Genomic DNA, 14,465 nt, shown 5'->3' on the forward strand with positions numbered 1-14,465 from the left:
AAACGGACTCACTTTGTGATCCAGTGATTGGACTCCAACAACAAAACTCAACAACAGGATCTTCCTTAAGTGTATGTTTTTTTATTGGAGATCCCCAAGTATATGTGTTTCAACAAGGTGACATATTTGTCTTATAAAATGGGCATGAACTGGGCCAAGACAGGCCTAATACATTTCCATTATGGTTCTAGCTTTAAACTCAAGACACATAATTCCAGGACATCCTCTTACCTTCACCTAGCGATTATCCTTGGGACAATTACACATGTAAAATTTTGAAAAGTTGATGATTCCTCCCTTTCAAATGGCTCACAGCCAGGTTTCAGGAAACAGTCTTTGAAGTAAGCAATCCGCGTACCGTACAAACATTTCTGAAACTTGAATTTATTTCCTAACGTTACGTACGTGTTTCAACAGTTCGGAATTTCTGCTGCTTTACATATTAAAAGTAAAAGGGACACATCGATATAATATTGCAAACAAAATATATTACTGAGATACTGTAACTCATATATAGAAAAACAACTGGTGGATGAAGATCTATCCTCCCCTTCATGAAAAAAAAAAAAAAAAAACAGAAAACAACCCCCCCCAAAAAAACAAACAAACAAAAAAAAAAAAACGGAATGCCAAAGACACAAAATCCACAGCTGAGTGGCGTCACTGACAGAGTGAAGTGATGGCAGGAAGAAGGAGAGGAAGCAGACAGAAACGATATCCTGTGGCAGACTTTTCTGCCGTTCTGGGGGAAAGAAGGATGGATGGATGGATGGATGGATGGATGGAAGCGAGGAAAGGCTGAGTATAGGAGTCCTTTCTCTCCCCGCAGTGTGCCCATGCTGGGCTCTGTGAGTTTCAGTCAAGTCTTTGAAGTGGAGGGGGTGGGGCTATGAGATGACATCACCGTCCTCCTGAAAGTGGCTCCTCTGCAGCACCTTCACGTGATGTTCGTAAATCTTGAGGGCGGGGCCAAGTCTGATTGACAGACCTGTTAGCACATCACTGCGCTGCATCAGGAGAAGCGACTTCCCATCAATTTCCTGTGGATGTGAAAATAAACATTAATAAACTTAATAAACTAGATAATATTAGCCAACTAGCTGAACTGAACCAGCTATAAATTGCAGTTGGTGGGGTTTGTCCATTACAAAAAAAAACACAAACCCAACAAAACACACACACACACACACACACACACACACACACACACACACACACACACACACACACACACACACACTCTTTCTCAAATCCTGTAATCACTCCTTCAAAAAGCTGTTCCTTTACAACATTAAGCTTGTATATATAGAAACGTATTTACTTTGTAAACAATTAAAAGAATAACCCTTTACTAAATGTAAGATGACTGGTTTAAAATACAGAGATATTATTACAACTACAAAAAAATTAAATTACAACCACTGGATCAAAAATGTCTAACAGTCTTCTGAGAACAGTCTGTACTGGAACAGCCATCTGGAGCAGTACAAGCTTACAGTCATCTAAATGCAGAGGCCTATCTACCTCATAATCAAATAACTAAAGAACTGTTTATTAAATTAAAAATCATTCATTTCTGTCAAAAGGCTAGAAACTATAGCCAAAGACTGTGAAAGTCCTAGAAAACAGATGGATCAACTTCCCTAGTGCAGCTGCAACCAAACTGGTTAAAGAGGAATATCACCATTTTTTTTTACATTTCTGAATTCTTCTGTTACTGAGATGTAAACAAAGTTATTCAGACTGACTTGAGGTGGAATCAGGGATGGCAATATCTTTGATGCAAATGCAGACATTTTATTTACAATCCAAAACAACCAATGACCCTATGTCAAGAGTTTTTAAATGTAATGTTGATGATGGAAAAATTGTGGCAAACTGAAAAATATATTTTCTTTGAGCACTACTTTGCCTTACAATGGCCTACATGTACCCCTTCTCTGTGAATATATTTGAGAAATATGTTTTAAATCTCAACCATCATAAAACAATATCTCAGGCTTCAGGCAGCATTTTTCTAAGTATTACATGCCATTTTATGTCTTATTATTATCATTATTATTATTATTAATAATAATAATAATAATAATGTACTTAAAGTACTGAGATAAACCAGTAGAGCTGGTGGGGTGATGCCCAGTTCCCTGTGGCCATTGTGAGGGAAAAAAGGGAATGAAAAAGGAATAAAAAAAAAAAAAAAAGTAAAGGCTTTATTTTTTCCCCAAGAGGATCAACTGCTCCTTAGTGGCTACAGTACTAAGCAGGCCAGAAGTGCTCAAAGATTTTCCCTGGTTAACCAGAACACAATCCAAGTCAAGGCAAGCCAAGGACCACAAAATACAAAGTCTACGTGCAATTTATCTGTGCAATGTTTTATTTCTGTGCCACCACAATGTAAAACTTGCAGCATTACTCAAGTACATTAAGTCAACCCATGCCAGATTTGGGCAGTCTGGACAGTGCTGAGGGAGCACACTAACCTGTGTTCTGAAAGCCACTGCCTGCTCGGGAAATCCCACCGCAGTGAAGTAACTGACCACATCGGCCACACTCCATTGTAGTAGGTCCTGTGCAATCTCCTCAGGCTTCACCGAGCTGCAGACAAAAGATCAACAGCAGTGTTATACCTCACATTAAACACTTTTTAGCCGGTCATTTTCAGAACTCCCTATTGTTCCCGATCAAGTCTGTGAGCTTTAGGCCAGTCTCTGACCAATGGGGAAGCTGCTGTAAAGTACCAGCTATTTTTTCTCCTACAAGATGAACAACAAAAATGAGTTTACAAGACCACACCTATTAAAACGAGATTAAGTCTGTTTACAGTGCGCTGTGTTAGTGAACTCAGAGCTAGTACTACAGCAGTAGTGGTAATCCCAGACTGGCGACTTTAAGCCTAGTCTTAGAGTTAAAAACAAACAAATAAATAAATAAATAAAATATCCACACTGTCAGTGGCAATTCAGTATTGAAAGTCCATTTTAGTCAAAGACAGAGGTAATCCCTCAGTGAAAAAACATCCCTTTAAGTCTTTTAGGCTTCTGTGGGAAATTGATAACATTTTCATACCAAAATGCATCCAAATATATAAATATATACAGTGTCACTTACACTCCTCTTTTTATCCCTCCATTCTTGGCTTGCTCTATTTCTTGTGGGCAAGCAACATCGTCCCCTTTACTGCACTTTTTACCTGAAAAGAAAAGAGAGTTTTATATACTGGCTTAAAGTAGGAACTCTTTTTCGTTAAAGACACAAATAGACTGTTCAATCAGATCACTCACCCTCTTCTGCGGGGACAGAGCCTTTGGCGGGTTCTCGGTCAGAACCCACTGCCTCATCCTGGTGCTGTGGAGCAGAGAGACAATACGAGTCAATTATCCATACTAATTAAAGCCTCAATCAGGAATAACTGCCACTGGTGGGCCTATTTCAAACACTGCAGGAACAGAATAAAAACAACAACGCTGCCAGTAACACGAAAGGTCTCTTACGTAAACCGAGTACTAGTCCTGGGGCAACCAGGACAATGAATAAAGCACTTTAAACTGATCATTCAGCAAAAAATACAATGATGCAAGAAGTATCTGTCCCAGGTTTGCTTCTTTTGTTGTGCACTAATGTAGATAACAATGGAAGCTTTAAAAACAGTAGCAGCAGCCTCCTTAAAGCATGAAAGTTCTTTATGGAAAGCAAACATAGTGTTAGGAGTCTTTCCCAAAGGCAGACAAAAATAACAGACACTAATGCACTTGAAGGGCTTGTTGAAGCTTCATGATGCAGCTGTGTAGAAACCAAACGGCTTCATGGGTTAAACTTTTGGTGCAACAGGATTTTAAAATATACAATACAATTACTGCGCACTGACCAAGGGGGTATTTGTACAACCTGAGGGTAAGAAGGTATGCATTCCCTTCCAAAGGTATCTGTGCACATGCCTAGTCAGAAACCACATACTTAAGATTACTTAACATCTCAACACAACCTGAGGCACTTGAGCGACGATTTAGGCACGCAGTTTGCACGGTGCTTATTGGTGACTATAAGGTTCAGTAAGTCTCACAGACTGGATTACAGGCCAAGCCATCACTTTAAAATGGTCTAGACTGCTCAGCTGAGAGTGACTGTACACCAGAATAATCATATATAGTCCAGCACTGAGCTTAGCCCATGGCAGCCCGCAGACCCTAATGAGCCTCTGATGTTCACTATGACGGACAGCTGGGACAAGCCGTGTGGACGTGCTTACCAGAGAGGCTCTGCAGTCGGGCAGCAGCTGATCGGGTGTGAGTGCGCTCTCCTCAACTCTTGGCCCCTCCTCTCCCGTCAGCGTGCTCCGCTGGGCTGAGGGACAGATGGCCGCCGGCTGTCGCGCCAGCTCCAGCTCCGGAGACCCTGAGAGGGACAGTGGCAGACGCAGCACGTCGTAATGAGCTCAGGTACTCACACTGCCAAGAGCCCACAGCTCCACCATACAAATCACTCATAGTAACACAGCACTTTACCGCTAAATAATGATATATTAGGGGAATAAAGATGCATCGAAGGGTGGAATAAACTATAACTTTCTAATAAAGCAAGAAGCCATGAAAGCTTGTGCAATGCAGAGACTTATTGCTGGTTAACGCTGTTTTTATAAAACAGCAGTAAAATAAATCATTTATTATTAATAGTAAAATGTGTAGTTTGTTAATAGTTGAGTATGGCTGCCAAGCAACATACACTACTCACAAAAAGTCAGGGATATTTGGCTTTCAGCTGAAATTTCAGGATGAACCTAAAATGCACTCTAACATTTACAGATGAACTTAATGTGACCTCCTCTAAACTTTTGAACAACTGTCCAAGCAAATGTCCAACTGTTCAATATTTCAGCACTTTTTGCACAACTTGCTGTTCTCTAACAAGGAGCTTAATGGCAAGGTGGTGGTTATGGTGTTACAGTGTGGGCAGGTGTGTCTAGTCAATACAGAACTGCCCTACACTTTGTGAATGGTGCAGTGACGAGCCCAAACTACCGAATAACATCATTAATCTACTCATTGTGCCTCTGCATGAACAACACAAGCCTAATTTCATCTTCATGGACGACAGTGCTCCAGCTCATCAAGGCTGCATCATTAGGGAACAGCTGCTGGAGACTGGGGTACATAAAATGGAGTGGCCTGCACTTTCTCCACACCTGAATCCCGTAGAAAACCTATGGGATCAGCTGAGTCGCCGTGTAGAGGCTCATAACTCTGTACCCCAGAACATTAATAACCTGAGGGCCGCCCTTAAAGAAGAGTGGGATGCCAAGCCTCAGCAGACAATGAGTCGACGTATTGAACAGCATGAGATGTCGTTGTCAAGCTGTATTTGATGCTCAAGGGCACATGACATGTTACTGAGACAATGACATTTTTTGTTGGGGTGTACCCACCACTGCTGCTGGCTTCTGTTTCAATAAATTGTTTAAGATGAGGAAATCACCCCTGCATGCTTCTACTTTAATGCCCTACTTTCATGATATAACATCACTGTAGCATGAACTTTTTACATTTTCCATCAATTTTACCCGAGAGCCAAATATCCCTAACTTTGTGAAGTAATGTATATTAGTGCATTAATATCACAATCAACTGATGTTTGCAGGCACAGCAGAAGAGAGAAACAGGTTTGTGTGAAAGTTCTGGTTATTCTGTGACTGTTTCAACTGAAGTGTAGCCAGTGTAGCTTTCATCCTGTTGTAACGTGATTTTAGAAAAGAAGCTGACCTCTGTTCCATTCTATGAATATCTGTTTGTATATTACTTGAACCGTGGATGTCGAAACAGGCCAGTTTTCATTATGAATAGGCTGAGATTAAAAGTGACTTAACAGTATTTTTAATATAGTTCAATCATGGCAATTTCACTTTTACTTAATTTCTAAGTATTCAACTTGGTTGTTTCTTTTTTAATATGTGTTACAGTATCTGTTTTATGTGACTGAAGTGGCTGGCTAAACTTACCAATTAAGAGCTAAACAACTACAGTGTTCTTTTCGTTTTTTTCTTATTTTGTCGTTGTAGAACAGCAAGCGTGGTGGCTTATTACTGTCTGTTAGATAATGTGGCTCATGTAAGCTCATGTAAGACAGTCAGTGAAACACTGGCACTTTTTAAGCATTAGAACTTAATTTGATTATGCAAAATATCCCATTTTGGTTATGATAATAACTTGTAAACAATGTATTTCCGGGTGAAAGAAATCTGAAGGCTAATGCTAACACAGCTAAACACTTACAGCTAGCACTGAGCTGCTGGTATCTTGGCAATGTTGTGATGCTGCTTTCAAAGTGTGTCTCAAACACACACAGCACTGGCAGCAAGGCATTAAGAGCGCTGCCCTCAGTTTTGGATACAGCCTTCTGTATCCAAATTATGGGTCAAACTGAACTGTTATGAAGCTGGACATTTACACCCCTATGAAACCAGCACCTCTGTTCAGTCACTGGGTTACTTGTTAGCACTGCTAGCAGGATCAGTGTGGCGCAGTGCTGCGTAGGTACCTGTGTCCTGCGGAGCGGCGGGCTGTGTGTGCTCGGGGGGAGTGTGTGGGGTCTCTCTCTCTGGCTCCATGCTGCTGTGGCTGGGAGAGCTTTTCGGGGCGCTGGGAGACGCAGCAGGCAGGCTGGCTCCAGCGTCTGTGATGGGACTCAGGCCGATGCCCGAGTCAGCGGTGCTCTGCATGCATGGTGCATCCAGACTGGCCTCCTCCTCGTCCATGCTGCTGTCCAGGCCAGCGGTGGTGGACAGCTCATCCTGCAAAGAAGCAAGGTGGGGTCAGAAAGCAGAACTTTGACCACTTCAATAGTGGAAACTGGACCATGTCTGATAGTTGAGCTGTAACTTTAGATTAGCAGGAAGGCTTACATCAGGAGTTACCAATCCCAGTCCTGAAGACCTCATGCTCTGTTAGTGTTTGGTAACCATGGAACGACCGATTTACGTGTTAAAAATGCAATTACTCTTCCTGAAAAAGAAAACAAGTCCACGTACTGCAGTCTAGCCCCACACACTCACACTGAAGCTAAAAGGAGTGTTGCAGCCTGGACTGCTTTTAGAACAAGGTTACTATGCAGGAAAGCCAATCAGAAATGAGGTCAGCACAGCAACAATACTGCCTGTTTAGTAAGTGCAAAGAAATGTTGAAAAATAGCTTGGAAAATTATTTGACTGGTTTCATAACATAAAACTCCTAGTCCCACTAGTGAAATGCTTTAATATTTGCAATTTACTTTTTTTTTACTAATACTTTTTAATATTTTGCTTTCTTTTCTAATTTGATGCAACATTTTCATTACAAACTACATTATCAGCATAACAGCTTGAGCGAGATCATCTTTGATACTTCTCTCTTTTGCTTTAATTAAGTAAGAGACCCACAACGGGGAAATTTCACCTCCGCATTTAACCCATCCGTGAAGTGAAACACCACATACACTCTAGTGAGCACACACACACTAGGGGGCAGTGAGCACACTTGCCCGGAGCGGTGGGCAGCCCAATCCGCAGCGCCCGGGGAGCAGTTGGGGGTTAGGTGTCTTGCTCAAGGACACCTCAGTCATGTGCTGTCGGCTCTGGGGATTGAACCGGCGACCTTCTGGTTACGAGGCTGGTTCCCTAACCTCCAGCCCATAGCAGTCATAGCCCCATAAACAGCAGTGAACACTAGAACGGACATGTTCCATGTCCACAGGTCCACAGGTTTGCGCAAAAGCCTATGATCAGAAGATCAGATCCTCCTGAGAGTTGTCTGAACACAGATTTCACTTTTTGTGCAAACTTTCACTTGTTTTCACTTTTTCCAAAATTCTTAATGTTTAAACGAACAAGAACATTCCAGATTTTCAGTGGAGTCTCTGACATTTGGGCCCCACTGTATGTGACCCTCAGGGGTTAAATACAAAAAAAAAAAAACCCCACAACAAAACGTATGCCAAAGACGTATGGTATGAGCCCGTGAATGCTTTTCCAACAGGATGTCTTTATGTTATGTTAAAGGGCAAGTCCACCAATTTTTCTACATTTATGCATTATTCAGTTGCTGAGATGGAACTGCTGACAGTAAAGTCATTCAGAGTGGCTGGATGTGAAATGGCTCATTACAGAGAATCTTTTCTTAGTGGTGGTGACAGGAAGCAGAAATCCATTCCATTTACTTTCCAAACCAGTGAACCTTCACATGTCTGCAGATGTTTTTATATGAAATGCTAATAAAGGTAAACGCGTTAAATCATGTTAAAGGCATTAAAGTCCTGAGATGTCTGGTTCCTATCACCTCCAATGTGAACAGCTCTGATTCAGTAGGTTTCTCTGCTGCGGAGCATTTCACATCAAACCACTCTGAATTACTTTCTTTACAACTTATCAAGGCAATTAGGCAGACGAAAAATCGGGAACTCTCCTTTCCAAACGGTGGAAATCATCAAATCATATCACGACCGAAACCGCGATGCATCATCACACTCGCAATATGGCTGACCTTTGCATCTGGACCAACTTACAGGCAGAGCGCGCGCTAGCACGCGCTGGTTTTATTAAAGGGGACATTCCAAGTGCGTGAGCTCGCGCTAGCAATCGCGCTTTAACTGGACCCGCGCATCACGAGCTGAAAGGACAGGACGAGGCTTAAGTCAGCTTCCTATTCGCCAGCTCCCTGTTCGAATTGTCCCGTTCCACCTTAAATACTGCAGCTGTTACTGTAACTGCTGCTCCGTTTAAGGTGGAACGGGAAAATTCGAACAGGGAGCTGACTTCAGCCTCGTAAGGTCAGGACTGCCGCCGCTGTGCTCGTGCTAGTTCACCAACAGCCGACCGGGGGAGGAAAGGAAAAAAGGCAGAAAAGAGCCGCCTCCCGGCTCGCGAGCCGAGCTACAAACTTCGAATCCGGGGAAACGGGCGCGGGTACAAAAGCTGCTCTCGACCCGCGCGCCGCGCTGCATCGCCTCCGTGTATTGTTTTAACTTCTATTTGTTTTTTCGTGCGCGTGCGTGTTTTTGTGCGCGCGCGGACGAGCCTGCTGCTCTTCGCCTTTGAGCGCACGACGTGCGCGCGTGTGTGCGCGCGTCCTTGCGTAACCAGCTCGAGGCTGCTGAGGCGCTCCTCAAACTCGAGAGAAAGAGCCGAGACCCACCTACCCCAACCCAACCCACTCCAGCACGCGCCATCCCCCCTCCAACACACGCACGCGCTCCGAAGCGCGCGCTGCTGCCCGCGCGAAGCATGGCTGGCTGGATTCGGCTCAGTTCTCTGAACCGACTCTTTCGGACCGCCCGATTCAATGAATCGAACGTCGGTTCGTTCATTGATTCACAAGCCACTACTTCTGTTAGTAAAGACAATGGCTCTATCTAGAACCATGAACACTGTAACCATCTGCATAATTAAATGGTTCAATGGTGATTGATGGAGAACGTGGTATGTGGGTTCTATATAGAACCTTTTTGGAAATGTTTCTATATTATTCTATTACAAGCTTGGCATCATTTTCAAAAAAGGTTCTGTTTAAAACCATCTATAGCACATTCTACATGAAGGAACCATTTCTCCATGCAAAGAACCATGCAAATGGTTCATAGTCCTAGAAAGAACCACTGCCTTTGAACCCTTGCAGAACCATCTTTTTTTTCAGTGTGCTTCTGCTCTCCGACACTAGCAAGACTCGAAAGGTCCAAAACACAGACCCAACAGAAAGAGAAACCAGGATGCAACATGGACTAAAGATCAAAGACCAATCTGTGGGGATGGATTACACATATACAAACAGTTAGGGGTGGAGCACACGATGATATTTTATCACTATCACGATACAATATGTTCCACTTGCTTTAGTGATCATATCATGGATATCTTCAGTACTTAAAGACACTAACTACAAGTTTTATGCAAAATGAGCAGAATTAGGCCTGAACAAAAATCAGTGCAGCTGCAGGTTTATTATTATGATAGTGTTTTTATATGTGACACTAAGTTCTATTTTGTCTGTTACAACTTCTAAAATATCAGAAAAACTAAATATAAAGATGCATATTGTGAAAATATCTTAAAGTATTGTGATAATTTGTCATATTGCCCACTCCTGCAAGTAGTCACTGCTGCTAAGGATGAACCATTTTTTTCATTACCCTGTCCAGTTGTCCACTGTTTACACTTTAGTCTCTGTCCCATACTTATACAGTCAACGTGAAACAGAAATCATACGCATTTTCCATCCATACCCTGATACAAAACAAAACAGAGAAGCTAACTGCTGCTCTCAGCTTGCATGCAGAGCTGTAGAATCCAGCCATAAGTAGTAGGACGGCGACTGTTCCCATGTGCCATTTTTGCTATGTTAAGAAAAACCACAACTCCAGTCATCATTTTTCATTGCCGAGCTCGAATACGTCTCTCGCCTGCATCGATCTCCACCCACAACAAACCAGCAACACGCATGAATGCTGAAGGTAGCACCTTGTCCCAGAGGAACAATGACGTTTCTCAGTCAAAACAAACCTGTGGTGGGAATGAACGGACTCTCAGCGGCTCACAGCAGCCTGCAGAGACGGCGCTCAGAGACCGTACAGTTTATCTTCTTCTATGTCCTTCTGGTTCTCTCCTTTTAGTTAAGCTGTCATAGTGAGATCTGCCGGAGTCGTTAGCCACACTCTGTAAATGTTTACATTCCCTGTTTATGTACAAACGGATAGAACAAAACTAATTCCATTTACCTGCTTTTTTTTCCCCGAGTATACAACCGCCCACATGTCCGGCTGGACACTGAAGGACGACTGACTGCCGAGCCCCCTGCTACCCACTTCAGACCAGCTGCCCACGCCCCAGCTACCACCAACTACCTTGGATGAGCTGCCCACCCTATGCTGATGTTCTCATAGACTCCTAGATATTCCTAATATCAATATTACTGCTGATAATATTAGTAGTATAATCACTTGTAGGTAGTTTGACCGGAGGAGGATGGGTCCCCCCTGGTGAGCCTGGTTCCTCCCAAGGTTTCTTCCTCAGTTCTGAGGCAGTTTTTCCTTGCCACTGTTGCCCCCGGCTTGCCCACTGGGGGGTTTCTGTACATTCTGTACATTGTTACAGTCCTGTTGAAACTTTGTCTTTTCTGAAATTCTGTAAAGCTACTTTGTGACAACATCCGTTGTAAAAAGTGCTATACAAATAAATTTGATTTGATTTGATTATCGCTAGAGCAGAGCTGGGTTCACATCCAGGGAGCCGATTTTTAAAAACTGCTTCTGTATATTTTGCCATCGTGCGTGTGTTTCTATGAATTTTCTCAGGCCAGCTAAAGCCTGCATCCCAGGCAGCCTCTCTGACAGCCCACATTATCTTACAGCCTACATGAACAACAGAACTGGAGCTCTAAGGGAGCCTGGAGGCCCTGTGGACTTTCTTGGTAACGTGCATGTGAACTCTGCATGTCTGCAGATTCGCTCATGAAGCCGAATTGCGAAAACTATTATTGTAAGAGATGCTTATCGTGTAAACTTTGGCAAAGCCAGGAAAAACCTCCTTTGATGGTGTTTCAAAAGGTGGGAGGAAGTTCTGAAAAACTACAACTGGCCCAACAGGAAGCACTCGCTTTTGGGCGTTTCACGTTTTTTTTTTTTTTTTTAAGTGAACACTCACCAAACACTTTGTATGCTTAAAAGGTTCTCTGCACTGTAAAAGAGTTCTTCAGATTGGTGGAGAATGTTCTTTAGATAGTTTTATATAGGACCTTTTAGAGTGAAATGGTTCTACATAGCACCACAAAGCATTCTGCCATTGCTATGATGTCAAACTTTTAACAAGAGCAGAACCATTTGTGCCACCTAGACCCTTTCCAAAAAGGTTCTAGATGAACCATCTGCAGCACATTCTCCACCAATCTGAAGAACCATTTCATAATGCAAAGAACCCTTTGATCAAGCAAAGGGATCTATGAGTGGTCATGGTTGTATACAGAACCGTTTTCTTTACTAAAGAACCCTTGGACAACCATCTCTTTTCAGAACGACCTATTCATTTGAATCCTGGTATAGTGTTCAGGATTAGATGGTTTAGGTTATGGGAACGTGCTACCTAACGTTTTTACAGAGAGCGATCTATAAAAACGAGCTACGGTAGAACGCGTCGACGAACTAGCGCGGATCGTATTTGCGGACATGACCGGACACTCGTATTAAACGCGATGAGAAAGTTCAGTCGAACTTGTGAATCGGTTCCCACGAGCCGATTCGTTCACGAGTCGGTCGTCGCTCAGAGAAGCGGCGCTGCTGCGCTGAACTTAGATCCCGCCCTGCGCTCAGAGGCTCCGAGAGGCGCGCGCTGCTGCCGCCACAGAGGACGAGGAGAGAAAAACACACACACACACAAGCGATGAACGCGTGGCTTATCCGACATGACCGGCAGTCGCAAACGCACATCAGTGATGTTGCCAGTCGGAGCGAATAAGCTTTGCCGCTTTACAGATCGCAGGCACCGCCGAGCTCCCCAGCTGCCCGTTATTTCCGCCGACTGTTTAACAGCCTGACGAGCCTGAAGTCAGATTCGTGTTCGAATGTTCCCCGTTCCACCTTAAATGGTGCAGCCTGGGGCGCTACACTGTAACTGCTGCATGGTTTAAGGTGGAACGGGAACATTCGAACAAGAATCTGGCGAATAAGAAGCTGACTTCAGCTTCGTAACAGCTTGTGCGTCCAAAACCCGTCTTTTTTCTGCCATAGCGGTGTGTGTGTGTGTGTCTCCGTCCCTCCACCTCCACCGCCCCCCCCTCCCGCGTCTACGCTCAGCCAACTCACCGTCCTCCTCTGAAGCAAGGAGGGGGGTCGGCTTCTCTCGACAAACTGCATTTTTTGTAATTTGGAGATAAAATACGTTCAAGTTTATCGATGCTTCTGTGGTTAAAAACGCCCTTTAACGCTAACTCAAAACCGTCGCCCCCTCCCCCTCCTGCCCCCCCACACGCACATACTCTCACGCACACACACAGAGTCGCTCCGGTCGCTCGGCTCCCCACATCCGCGATGGGTTAGTTTTTGTTGTTTTTTTTCTTCGCGAGCGACTTTCTCTCCAACTTTAACCTCCACCGTGTTAAAAAACATGACAAAACACCCCCGAAACCAGCCGAGAAACCCGACGGGGCCACGAAAAGCTTTTGTTTATGTTAGCCAGCTAACGTTAGTGTTAGCCAGCTAAGCTACCTGACTGGAATTTTTCTCGCGTTTAAGACAAAAAACCCCAAACCAGAAAAAGTGTTAGGGAGGCGGCTCGGCCCGGCGGAGGGCCGAAAGCACCCGCTTTTGGTTGTTGTTGGCGTTTTTACGCACTCGGGGGAGAAGCTAACGTTAACGTTAGTGCCGCTCCCCGTCCGTCTGCGCCAGTTCTCTCGAGTGTGCGTGCGCGTGCGAACGAGTAACGTTAACTGTGTGTGTGAGCGTGTGCGCGCGCTCGCTCTTGCGTTGTCGTTTTCTGACGAACTAGTTCACTAATCCCGCACTTTGGGTGTCGAAATGTTAAATTTATCCTCTCTACTTCGCCTCAGACTGGCCGAGCACCCCCACCGCCACCGCCGCCGCCGCCTCCTCCTCCTCCTCCTCCTCCACCTCCCCCCCTCTCTCTCCCAGACCGGCTCGCTCTCTCTCACCTCCCCGTCCTCCATCGGCTCCTCGTCGGCTGGTCCCAGCGCATTGTCGCCGCCTCCGTCGCGGTTCACCTCGGCCGTGCAGGCTCGCTTGGCCGCGGGCTTGAGGGCGGACGCCTGCTCGAGTTTCCGCCGGCCTCTTTGCACTTTGGCGGCGTTGCGGTACGACACGGAGCCCTTGTAGTTCACTTTGAGCACCGCGTGCTCCTGGATCAGCTTCTCCAGCTCCACGCAGGTCCGGTCCGGCTCCGAGCCGTGCCGCCGCCGCACCATCCGGCAGATCCGCTCCAAGTCCGGCCGCGCTTTCCGCGACCTCAGCGAGTCTATCGTGTCCAGAATCCACTCGCGGAACCTCGGCTCGGACATTATTGTGCGGTTTTCTCGCTTTTGTTTTGTCGTTCTCTCTCTCGCTCCCTTCCTCCGTCCGTCCGTGCCCAGCGCCGCCGGCGGGGTGCAGTAAGCGCTGCTCCGAACTCCTTTTTTGTTTTCGGGCGTTTTTTATTTTATTTTTTATCTCCAGGCTTCGCGCTGCTGCCCCGCTGGAAGCCGCGCGGTCCGAGCGAGCGGAAACATCGCACCGCCGCGCGCGCGTGCGTTCGGTGCCTCGTGCGCTTAAGGTGGAACGGCCTGAATTGGCGCGCGCTGCCACCACAAGGGGGCGGAGGGATTTAAGGTGGAATGGAAAGATGCAGGAGGTCTGACACCGTAAAATAAACTCAGAATATACTTAAATAAGGAGAGACAGGCCTTCACACTAAATCCCTAACATTAAAAAAGATACATAAATAAAAGTGAAAATAGTTCATATTAAAA

The 14,465-nt window shown here is 45.0% G+C and overlaps 1 protein-coding gene across 1 annotated transcript; it reads right to left on the reverse strand.

Annotated features, from left to right (window-relative positions):
* Window positions 1–61: 61 nt before the first annotated feature.
* On the reverse strand, window positions 62–14,273 carry samd1a (sterile alpha motif domain containing 1a). Its single transcript, XM_017701631.2, has 7 exons — window positions 13,656–14,273; window positions 6,529–6,781; window positions 4,247–4,392; window positions 3,282–3,345; window positions 3,109–3,190; window positions 2,481–2,595; window positions 62–1,040 (listed from the first exon to the last, which is right to left on the reverse strand). Exons 1-7 carry the CDS (start codon window positions 14,016–14,018, stop codon window positions 888–890), a joined length of 1,176 nt encoding a protein of 391 aa, XP_017557120.1. The 5' UTR covers window positions 14,019–14,273; the 3' UTR covers window positions 62–887.
* Between the last annotated feature and the right edge of the window lie 192 nt (window positions 14,274–14,465).

The sequence above is a fragment of the Pygocentrus nattereri genome, chromosome 1 (genome assembly GCF_015220715.1).
Source record: "Pygocentrus nattereri isolate fPygNat1 chromosome 1, fPygNat1.pri, whole genome shotgun sequence".
In the NCBI taxonomy this organism is placed as follows: domain Eukaryota; kingdom Metazoa; phylum Chordata; class Actinopteri; order Characiformes; family Serrasalmidae; genus Pygocentrus; species Pygocentrus nattereri.